A 12,101-nucleotide genomic window follows, 5' to 3' on the forward strand; every position below is an offset into this window, starting at 1 on the left:
GTATAATCATTGTCTTTTTTTAAAAAAATATTCCTATTGATAAATAACTTTATATTTATAGTAGGATGTTTAATATGAATAAATATAAAAAGATAGGATTAGTTTAAAAGTAGACAACTACTTTATTGAAAGTAAAATTCAAAATATCTTACATTTTTAAACAAAGAGAGTATATTTTAACAACATAACTTCTCTCTTCAACATTCAGTGTAGAAAAAAAGAGAAAATTTACAATAAAAATTTAATATGATTTATAAATAAGACCAAAAATAATTCTCTTTTTACCCTATAAATAAGATTGAAGGAGTATCTCAAACCTCTTTAGTAAATTTTTACCAAACTGCTTGTGAATTATAGAGCAAGGATTTTCGGGAAAACAAAAATATTCGCTTATCATATGATAAATATAGCGTCTGTGAAAGAGCATTTACTTCCTCTATTAAAGAATATAAGGTATCTTTAATCAAATATTGCCCCTCCAATAAAGTACATAGTTAATTATTTTTAAACTAACATCAATTTTTCATATTTGTCCTCATTTAATAAGTGTTTTACTTTGAAATAAATATGAAGTTATTTATTCATTATGAGAATTTTGGGGGAAAAAACACATTTATTACACCCTAAAACACAAAAAATGCTTTTCATTTTTAAACATTCATCCTTTTAAAAAATACCTTATATTTTTTAATAGATGAAATAAAATTTATTTTAACTAACTACTAATTTTCATTCTCAATGCATGTAGAGATAGAATATGACATGTTCATATTCTATGCTCATTAGCCCAAAGGTTGATCTGGGCCTTCAATTTATTTCAAAATGATATATGCCATTCATTTTAAATTAATTTTTAGGTATTTTTAATAGACTATCTTCGGTGATCATCAGGGGATGAACACTAGATTACTCATCACTCTTGATGAGATATGAACTGTCCAAACTTAAAGCTTCTTATTTTTATTTTTATCACATTTAAATTTTTTTAATAAATCAATTCATGATTAATCTAGCCAATACAAATTTAATCTAGGCTAGCTAATTTAATATTAATTTTTTTAATTTTACAAATTAACTATCCAAACGTATCTTGGACAATACAAATATAATTTGAGTAGTCTAATTTAATATTAAAATTTTTATAAATTGACTATCTAGATGTATTTTAGACAATATAGATTTAAGAAAAAATCTCAATCCAAACCCCTTGACTAGACATAATTAAAGAAATCTCTTTAAAGTTTGAAACTTCACTTCACATCAAGGAAAGTGAAATGAAATTAAAATGTCGAGAAGAATTACAAAACTAACATGCGTTTAATTTTTTGTAAAAAAACTTCTTCAGTTATTTGCAAAAAACATGCGATACAAACACACAAACACCTGTTTGTGAAAGCTTCTTCATTTCCCTTGGGGTTCTTCAAGTATCCTTTCATCACTATATTTCCTCTCATCATGACCTCACCTGATGTGGAGTCATCAAGATGGACCACGTGGAACATCCTGATTTTCAATTTAAGAAATAAATTGAAAGCTTGAGGATTTAATATGATGATTTGAAATTTACTTTGAGGTGAGATTTAGGAATAAAAACACTTTTGAGGTTGCTTCAGGTTAATGACATATTTAAGCAATTAATTATGAGTTTGATTGGCCAAAAAACCCTTGTAGAAGTATTAAATAGGATTCAAGATAAGTTATTAGGTTGAATGGGGCTAAAAAGGGGTAATTTAGGCTCATTAGGTGGTTAATTGCAGGTAGAAGTGCTCATAACTGTGCACGACTCCATGTGGATGGAGACTAAAAATGCACCCGTTTTATTAAAAGGGTATTCATGCACGAACAAGTTTTTACTTTTCCTAACTACGCATGAACAAGCCTTTTTAAAGGCATTCCTGATTCTGTTTTCAGACAAAAACGTGTGAGAGATGATAGAAATTAGAGGGAGCTTCGACAAGACCCTACTGAGGCACAAAATCCAGTGGGTTAAAGGTGTTTTTAGGTTAAGCAACCACTTGGGGTAAGTTTCTGGTCCTTTAAGCTATCTTTCTATGTAATTTTCTTTGAGTTCGAGGTGGATTTTTGATTTAGAGTTTTCTATAGGATGTTTAATTTGAAATTATAATGATTTATTATGGTTGTTAAGTTTCTTGAGAGTCTAATAAATGCTATGGACCGTCTCTTTATGGTTGAAATTCATATTTGAAGATTTTTAGTCAAATCCTATACTTAGATGGTGATGTTTTGTTTGGATATTAACCTGTAAGGTTTATTTTGGATGTTTAGATGTTTATTTAAGTATGGAAAAGTATTTTTAAGGTGTTAGAATGATGATATGATGCTCAAGGACAATTTTTTTATTTTTGAGGTGTTTTTAGGATAGATTTTAAGGTTATGTAATAATGAAACATCGATGGTCAAATTGATTGAAGGTGTAATTAAAGCTTATAAGAGTAAGAGGATGTTAGATAGAATTTTTGGAATGGTTAAAATGGGTGCTAGCCTTGATTTAGTACTAGGTGTGGGCTAGGCTTAAACTTCCTAACTCTTTAATTAAGGTTGAGTGTTATTATTGACTATAAAATTAATACTATATATTTTTATATTGATGTGTAGATCGTATTGATCAGGAGATTAGATGAAGGGAAATTTGTTATCTAAAACACAAGGTAATTATTATTAATGTGTGGGGATATGATTAATTATATGTTGTTTAATTATTATCTTGGAAAAATCACATCGTTTGGAATTATATGTATCCATGTAGTTGTTTGGAATTATTGCCAAGTAGATTAAAATAATTTTTTATGTATTATATTGAGATATTCTTATTTAAAAGCATAAAAGCTATTTGATTGTTTTAATTATGCATGATTTGTCAGGATATCTTTAAATACTATATTGTTGGGATTTTTTTTTTTAGATAATCTTTACCACGCGGTAAGCTCTTTTAGACCTAATAAATGACTTGTAGCTTGGTCCAACTTACCCTTCACTAGGTGATTTGGCTTTCAAATATAGTGTAAGGAGGGATATAACGTTTAGTCATTTATTTAGGGTTTAGGGTTTGTTTAGAAATAATTGTTCAGTTTGTTTGGAAGTGTTTGTTTGAATAAATGCTTTATGTGCTTGCTTAGCAATTTCATGAATAATTTCATCCGTATCTATCATTTTATATTGATTTTGGTCATTGAAACTTTTAAATCTCATTTCCCATTGTTAACATTTTTATGGGAGCAAGTTTGGTCAAGGAAGCACCTATGGCATAGTTTTAGCATATGAGACACCACCTTTTATAATATCTCTTTGTTTATTTATGCAATGGATATAATGCTAATTTAGGACATATGTTATTCTATAAAGCATGAAAACTCTAATTTTGATTAGCTTCTTCTATATGGTCGAGAAGATTTTATTTATCCCTCTTAGCCCTTAACTTGGTTTGCATATTGTGCCATGAGGATTCTATTTATCCTTTATGGCCTTAGACTTGACTTGTATGCTTGATTATGAGGATCATGCCTACCCCTCATAGTCCTAACTGCTTTTTGAGATGTTAGTAATATAGTCAAACTTGCTTGGGATTACTGAGTAATTAGTAAGGATGCATGGATGTGATCATGTTGCAATAAGTGTAGATCATAAAGCTATTCTTGGATGAGGTTAAGTGTTAATTGTTTAGACTTGACTTGGGTGTTATTAAATAACTTATTGCATGGAAAGTGTCTTGACTTGAGTATTTTTCTATTATTTTGGATGCACACTTGGGTCACATTGCTATGTCAAAAAATTTTGCTTAAAAAATTATTTAGGATTTTGCCACCATGGCTTCGATGCTAAATTCTTATTTTAAAACCATTACTTGATTTTGAACATTGATTGCTTCTATAAAATCCTTAGATGCAAATGGTTCCACCTTGCTTTTCCAATAGGTATATGCTACTATCATTATTATAGTAGAGTTTATTTATCATGTTAACTGCCTTCTATCGTGGCAGATATTTTCTACCGTGGTGGATTATTTATGAAGTGATTTATTTATATGACAAATTCTTTTCTATTGTGGCAGAGTTTTAAAAAGGGGTTTTATTCTTTAATTACCACATTAGTCTTTTTTCTATCATAATAAGTGTTCAATATTAATAGTTTAGTTTAGTAACTTGTTAGTTTGCAAAAAAATTTGGTTTAAAAATTTAGAGTATTACACCATGTTCAAGGTCTTAAGGTTGATGATACCAAGGCCTTCCAAGTCGACGTAGCAAATACCTTGCTGAGCATTAAGTTAGGCTTAAGTTTCTAATAGGAGAGAGTCCCACTCAGGTTTCAGAGGTCGAAGGTGGATAGGCTAAAGATTTTAGAGAGGTCGTAGGCATGCGTGACTTATAAACTTGGTTTTTGAACATGGTGCGAAGGATGGAGTAAGGAGGAGCAGCGTCGACGGTGTTGAGGTAGATGACGTAAGGGGGATAATGAAGGATTGCATGGTCTAATGAGGTGTCATCAATGGAGTTGAGCACTAAGCGCCACACAAAAATGACTAACTTTGTGCTCTGCAATCACTATATATGCTGCCTTTATTGTCGCCCATATGCATTAGATTTTTAAGCAGCTGGACAAATCAACAAGTTCGATTATATAAAAGAACAACATATATGGGGGAATGAATAACTCGTTTATGACTCGCTTGCAAATGTATTCAATAGAAAAAAAAAACCAACTTCAAATATAAATAGGTGAACATAGGGTTTTAAACAAGTTGTGTGGGAAATGAACGGCTTCAATATAAGAAATTTATAACTCATTTTACCATGGTAACAATACTCTAAACAAATAAGTGAAGCAATTTTTGTATGTAAAAGTAATGTTTAGGATATGGATAATGAAAGGCATATGCAAGAAAAATTTATAAATGTCTTTTAACAAACTTAAGCCACTCCACTACAACCTAAACCTACATTTAGGCATGATTTGGTTTGTTTAATAGCCACAATTTAAAAATGTGATAGAGTCTACTACCAACTTTTGTAAAAAACATGATTATATCAATCATGAAAAAAACAGTCATGGTTCGTAAGAAATCATTGCTATGGCTCTTGAAAAAGGAAACAAAGCCACAATTTAAAAAAAAAAAAACGTGGCTTTAGCCACAGTTTTCCTAAAACGCATGGCTACTAGCATATTTTTTTTTAAAATAAACATAACTTTTAGTCCCTATACTTTTTTTCCAGTGTTTTAGGTCCCTACACTTTTGTTTTGCTTCCTCCCATATAATGGCATTGCTTGAATTTTCGTTTATATTCCCTACTTTAATTATTTCTAGTAGCCAGGTGCCTTTCTGCATTGCCTTATGAAACCCTAAAAGCAGTTTATTTGTGGGTGCAAAGGACGTTAGGAGAGAGGTTCTTTTTAGGGCACTGTCTGTGGGCTTTGATTTTTTTGTGAGCTTCGATTGCGATTACGTCGTTAACTTCTACCTTAATTGTAAAAAAAAAAATAAAGAATTAAATACTTGCTTATATTTGATAAATAGTTCAGACAATGCTACTGAAAACATGAAATGAAAGTATATGCACCAACCCACTACAACAAAGCCTCTATAAAGCATTGAAATGATGGATTAAGAGACCCTAGACTTACAACTATACTATTTACTATAAATAAAATAGAACCTTGAGGAAAACATATACTACTTTCGTTAAAAAGTGTAAGGTATTTTTAATCGAATCTCACCCCTAATAAAGTAGTTACCTACTTTTAAACTAAATTAATTTTTTTATATTTACCCCAATTAAACACTCTATAATAAATATAAATTAAGTCATTAATCAATTGGGGCACTTTAAAAAAAATAATGATTACACCTCGAAAGACTAAAAATGTTTTATATTTTTAAACATCCAATTTCTTAAAAAATACTTTATAATTTTTAAAGGAGGGAGTATGTTTTTTGGGATAATCTATTTGTCTCGTTATTTAGATATAAATAAAATCAGCCCGACATCAAGGCTTAAGTAGACAAACACATGTATAACCAGCGGCACATAGCATCTATATGAAATATAGAAGTGTCTGCACATCATCACCACTACGAACTCTCTAGTCCATGCACAGCCGCCGCCTCATGCATGCAGCAGCAGCAATGCTAGGATGTGTGTGTGTGTGTGTACCCACGCTGACTGTAAAAACACACAGAACGACAGTATAATACTGATAATCAGAAGCCAAAGTTTTACTCGCTTTATTCACTTAAGAGCACACACCAGCCCTAGAAAGCGAACTAGCTAGTTCATGATTGAAGAGAGCTTGTGACAGCTAATGCAGAAACTCAGTTATATAGGCAGGCAGCAGGAAGCTGTCTCACATCCTCTCGTGAAGATTTGGCTGCATAGGCTGCACGCGGAATGCGAACGGCATCAGGGAATGGAACTCCCTCACGCTCTGATCAAATCCATTCTCCAATTCTCTCGCTCCTTCCATAGCCAAACGTTGCTGCTGCTCACGGAAAAAGATTGTTTCTTTCACTATGATGGTCTCAGATATCATTGACAAAAATATATGTTCTCATCTAGGGATCGACTAGATAGGACTTCCTTTCTTATGTATACTGATTAGTAGTTATATGTGTTGACTGTACGTTGAGCAGGTGTTTTTGGGGTTAGTGACAGTAGCAGTAACGAATCAAAGAATTACCAGTATAAAATTGAGCTCCCTGTTCTCTTCCTCCAGGATCTTGCCCTAATCAGCAATATAATGTTCAGAAAAGCAAATATCCATATACATTATTATCAGAGGTCTCTCTAAGCAAAAGATAGATGTGGCCCCTCCAGTTTTGATCCTACATTAAATGCCCTCATTTCGCTCATGTTCTTTCGAATGTTTTAAGACCTAAACTTTATGGAAAATATATTTTTTAGAAGTCACGGACGTTTCATTTTTAATAAAGTTTGACATAAGAGTAAATGCTTAAAAGAAAAATCAGATCAGTAAATATTTCATGAAAGAAGTCCCACTGGCTAGTCAGACACACCCCTCTCCTGCTGTAAATCTGTGAGAGACAATTAATTTTTAATGATCCATATTTATAGTACTGTTGAAATTTTGATTGGATCGATTATATATAGGTTGAAATGGATAGACTAAATAATATATCTACTTCTGTCGTGCCAAAAACATACGTCCACTATAGAATGCATAATTAATTTTGGGTTAAAAAAAAGTTTGCCCTCACAATATACTTTATCTCCAGATCATAATCCCTCCCTATTTGTATATGTACCATCAGAGGATGGTGTAAATCACGCATGCATCATGCATGTGTGCAGCTTGTGCATGTACGTCTTTAAATGTGCGTGCATGGCATGCATGGGCTTTTGTTTTCACGAGTTAAAAATAGTATATGAAATAATTAAATATGTTTTTGTATTTATCGTATCATCATGTCTTTCATGACTCAAATAGTAATTGTTATTTTAAAAATTATTTTCATATACAAAATTATACTCTTAATTATATTAAATTATGTAGGTTATATTCTAACACAATCTAAGTTTTCATCGTAACAATTTAGTTATTACCGGCATATATACATGCAGGTGACATGTATCATTTTTTTTTCCAATAGAGTGGAAGGGTCTGGACTCTTACCTGGCCTACACTCACGCTTCACCTTATTCTTATTACCTGAATGAGTCTCGATATAAACTATCAACATATGCCATGTAAACAAACTTGCACATTATAATGTACAATTATAAATGTAATCATCATAATCAAACTTACATTTCTCCTGTGTGCCCTGTAAATCTCCATCTGCGTAAAAACAGCAATTCTACATGTCAAATAAAATTGTGTAAATCCTTATTGCTGCCCTTTATCGGTTCTTAAAAAGGAATTAACAATATACTCTTCAATTTTTTTTATGGCAAGACAATATACTCTTCACTTAATTTGTGAGGGAACTTTTTTCATTAAAGACTTGCATGTTTATTCATATTCACGTTAATTACTTTCTACATAAGTTGCATACTTTTTGTTTGTAAAAGAATCAATTACATTACAGTTTCAAGCTCTACTTATTTCTTCATTTTGCAGAAGCTAAATTGAGAAGATATTTTAATTTTAACCCAGTAAAATATAAAACTTTATAAAGCATGGGGTAAGCATCGCCTGATAGGCCAGTGCACCAAAAACTGAAATAGAAAGTAGTAAATGAGCTTTGTAATCACTAATCAGATTTATTTGCCTGTCTCTCCCGTACACCGTCGAGGCCACATTCTAAGGCATCCTCTAGGGCCATCAGTTCCTTGTAATTAAGCTGGTTTACATCCTCTCCCTTCAAGTGCCTGAAACAAACGTACATGGTCAAAGAGATGATGATCGATGAAGACCTGTATATATAAAGAGAGTTAATGAAATCAAAGCTGTGTTTATACCTGAGCTCAATTTGCATACTGTCATTCTCTTTCTTGAGTCTATCAATTTCGTTGTTTAAGTCCTGTGAGTTCAGCAAGATTATTGATGCAACTTTTAACATGAAATTCATTTTTTACCAAGAATAGGAAAGAAAAAAGGGGCCATGGTTACACATGCTTGCATAAATAAGCTAGAAATCCTCAAAAGAAACATATATGACCAATAAGCAATAATAAAAGCTATATATATTGGACTAGCTGATTTTGATGTCAGTCTAGAAATTAAAGGTCGAATCATCACGATCACATTTATCACATTTTCATTTCTATAGATTTAATTCCAAGTCCTGCCGCCATTCATCTCTTTCACTTTTTGCAACCAACAGATGGAGGTATATATATATTATATATATATATATATATATATATAAGAAGAAAATGTTATGCGCGTGTGTTAGCTGTCAGTAGCTAGCCCAGATCTGGTCATACATACATACATACATACATATATATATAGATCGATGACCTTCTTATTTGCTCCTGTTTATCATTTTAAATTAAAGAAAAAACTATCTAGTACCTGATTCGATCGATGTTAATTATACAAGGAGATGCATGGTACAGACCAACATAGATCTGAAAAGAGATTCAAAGTCCATGCCCCTCACCATGTATATATTGGGCAAAGAAATAGTCATTTATTAATTTCCCTTGAACTGATTTACATAGGAGGGTGGTTCCGAATTGAAAAAGATCTAGCCAAATAAGCCAAATTGAGAAAGGCTAAGGACGTCCATATACCAACCTCATGCTTAGCGTCCCAGAGCCTCTTCCCAGACGTTTTGTGATATCTTTCTAGGATGTCAATCAACCTTCAAAAAAAAAAAAAAAAGCCAAACCCAGAACAAAATAAAGTGAGTATGATTTGCAGTTTACTAGTGAAAAGATATATTTTCTAGCACAAGAGATCATTTATACATGTCCTAGCTGGTTCCAAACAAAATAAAACCCAGTGTGATGAGAACAACAACTAATGAGAAGCCAAAGGAAGGGGAAAAGAAGAAAAATAAAGGGAATTTTCGTACGTGGTTGAAGGGCTGATGTATTCATGCATTTTCCCAGATGCAGCAAAGATGATAAGGGAAACTTGGGCATCGCATAGAACAGTAATTTCCTTCGCCTTCTTTAAGATCCCATTCTTCCTCTTCGAGTACGTCACTTGCCTGTTGCTTGAGTTCTCAATTCTCTTGATCTCAATCTTACCCCTCCCCATCTCTCTCGGCAAACTCTTTCTCTTCCCCTCTCTCTGGTGATCTTCTTGCTTTGGATTAATGGTGAAAATTTGGGGAGAGATACAGAGACAAATGCAGTAGCAAACCCTTACCATTGCGGGCTTGTAGATAAAGAACTTTATACGAGGCACAGAAACGAAGGGTTCGTTTATGGATTGCAATAAAGACAAACCCTATTTATTTATTTATTTTTGGATTTGTTAAGTAATTGCTGGCTTCACCTTCTTAACCATTGGATCAATTCCTCTACCGTGGTCTTCAATTTTAATATTTTAAAAGTGTTTGTTTTCCGGATATTTTCAGTTGGTTGATTGTTTGAATTAATATCAGTGATGTACTACAAAAAGCTGGTTTAGTAGTGTTAATGAAAAAACTGGTTTAGTGAGATATAGTCTGGGTATTTTTCTTGGGTGCAGGTTTCGGTATCAATCAGTAGGAGAATTTAACATAATGTAAATGATAAGATATATAGCACTGTACGTAAAGATTGGATTTTTTTTAAAATATTAAAGATCAAACTTTTGCATTGCACACGATAAAATTACTGTGAGTCACGTAATTAACTAATTATAATGCCATGATTCTAATGCCTACCAATCATGTATGTCACATATAACAAAGCTTGTTATTTTAATTTTCTTGGTTTTAAGTTTTATCACAAGGTGTAGGAGAATTTAATACGAGATATGAAAGATAAAATTATGTTTTACGATCTAAATTAGACTCAAGTGACTCACACCCGTCATATGTGATATTCAGTTTAGCTTAAGTATATGTCATAGTTTTATTTATTGGATAAAATTTGAAATTGAAAAAAAATGACAGGAAATCAATCTCCTGGGCATTCTAGGCGCGCCCTAGGAAAATCAGAATCACAACATCTGTATTGAAGTCGGCTATGAACTTTTCTAGGGTTTGGTGAAATATAATATAATACGATAATCTATTGCAAAGAAAGGGGTCCAACCATCAAATCACAAGGAATTTAAGGATAGTGATTTCTACTATTAGCAAAGGAAACTTTCAAAGTAAAGTCCGAACAAGTAAAGGAATATAATGGGAGTTTTCCAACCACAAATGAAAGAACCGAAATTCGGCTGTGTTTAGGTCGTGCATCAAAATTACCAAGACTAGGTCTGCCCATACTTTTAGACAAAGCTTCAACTCGATGACTTATTGCGTGAAGTGTCTTTGATTTGAAAGGTAGATGATGTTTTTTTTTAAGAAACTTTGCATTTCATTCGAGGAAAAGCCGATTGCGGATCCATGTTTTAAATACTGAAGTTAAAAATTCCATCTCAGGACTCACTCCAGTACCATTGAGCCTGTCCTGTTTACTTTATATTTTCTTCCAAATAAAAACTAAAGTATCCCCTTGACTAAAAAAATCGATAGATGTCGCTTGCTCACACGTCAATAATTCACATTTTTGGTACGTAGGTCTGGCATATATTACACGGAAAGATACATAATTAGTTGAATTGGAGCCAAACCTCCTTGACATCATGACCCGAGGGCAAAGGAAAGCAACGTGCACTGCCGAATGCAACAATATTTTAAGTTTGAACTTTGAAAATCTCTCGTCTTCATCAGAAAGAAACACTGCACACATACGCTGCTATAAGTGTATTGCTGGCGTTCAACTTTTCCTTGCTTGCTAATTGATTTTAGGTCCTTCTTCTAGACTACTGATATCTAGTAGCTAGAGTTCAGACATGACAACCATATATTTTTCGGAATTTTCTATTTTCTTTCAGATTTCAGGGGCAAAGCACTTGGAAAATTTCGAAGTACGAAGGCACTAGGGATTCCTAGAAGTAGGACCAAGCCAGAGTCCGCGCACAAATAGACCCAGAAAGGTATGTCCTCCCACTCTATCACCAGTCGATTGCTTCTGTTTTACGTCTCAGGAACATCCACACACACAGACAACTGTAGGATTATTTTTTTTCTTTCTTTTTGATGTTCGAAGTCAGCTCGCTTGACATGGATATGACTATGAGCATCTGTATCGCATGGCGAGAGACTCAAATATTCCCTATTCAAAAGTCAGGCTATATATACTTCCAATATTGCATCGATAATGAAGAAAATAAATTCATTAAATTACAAAGAAATGTCCAATAGATATATATATATATATATATGTATGTATGTATCCATTTCAATGTGTTGTGTGCATACAAATGAATATATATTATGCAGATGAGGTTTAATATTTTCAGATCTCTTTATGACACAGGCCTAAATCAAAAGAAATTTTTAATAGATCAGTCACCACATCATTTGTGATCTGTATAATAAAAACACAACATTTATATGGTGTTAAATATAAATTGATTCTAACATTAATGACAGTACAAAAACAAATAACAATAAATTAAGTATGCATCCTGTT

At 32.5% G+C, this 12,101-nt stretch overlaps 1 protein-coding gene across 4 annotated transcripts; it reads right to left on the reverse strand.

The window, feature by feature from the left end:
- Positions 1 to 6,007: 6,007 nt before the first annotated feature.
- LOC129294625 (agamous-like MADS-box protein MADS9) lies at positions 6,008 to 9,838 on the reverse strand. 4 transcript variants are annotated; one of them, XM_054933056.1, is made up of 7 exons: positions 9,497 to 9,838; positions 9,217 to 9,283; positions 8,433 to 8,494; positions 8,243 to 8,342; positions 7,780 to 7,809; positions 6,691 to 6,735; positions 6,008 to 6,489 (listed from the first exon to the last, which is right to left on the reverse strand). In XM_054933056.1, the coding sequence occupies exons 1-7, from the start codon at positions 9,796 to 9,798 to the stop codon at positions 6,358 to 6,360; spliced, it is 738 nt and encodes a 245-aa protein (XP_054789031.1). In that variant the 5' UTR covers positions 9,799 to 9,838; the 3' UTR covers positions 6,008 to 6,357. The 4 variants fall into 4 exon arrangements, with proteins under 4 accessions (XP_054789031.1, XP_054789030.1, XP_054789034.1 ...); XM_054933055.1 differs by having other exon boundaries at positions 6,008 to 6,492; XM_054933059.1 differs by having other exon boundaries at positions 7,780 to 7,828.
- Between the last annotated feature and the right edge of the window lie 2,263 nt (positions 9,839 to 12,101).

Source organism: Prosopis cineraria, unplaced genomic scaffold (genome assembly GCF_029017545.1).
Source record: "Prosopis cineraria cultivar Desert tree isolate PC_DT_omini unplaced genomic scaffold, ASM2901754v1 PC15, whole genome shotgun sequence".
NCBI lineage: Eukaryota > Viridiplantae > Streptophyta > Magnoliopsida > Fabales > Fabaceae > Prosopis > Prosopis cineraria.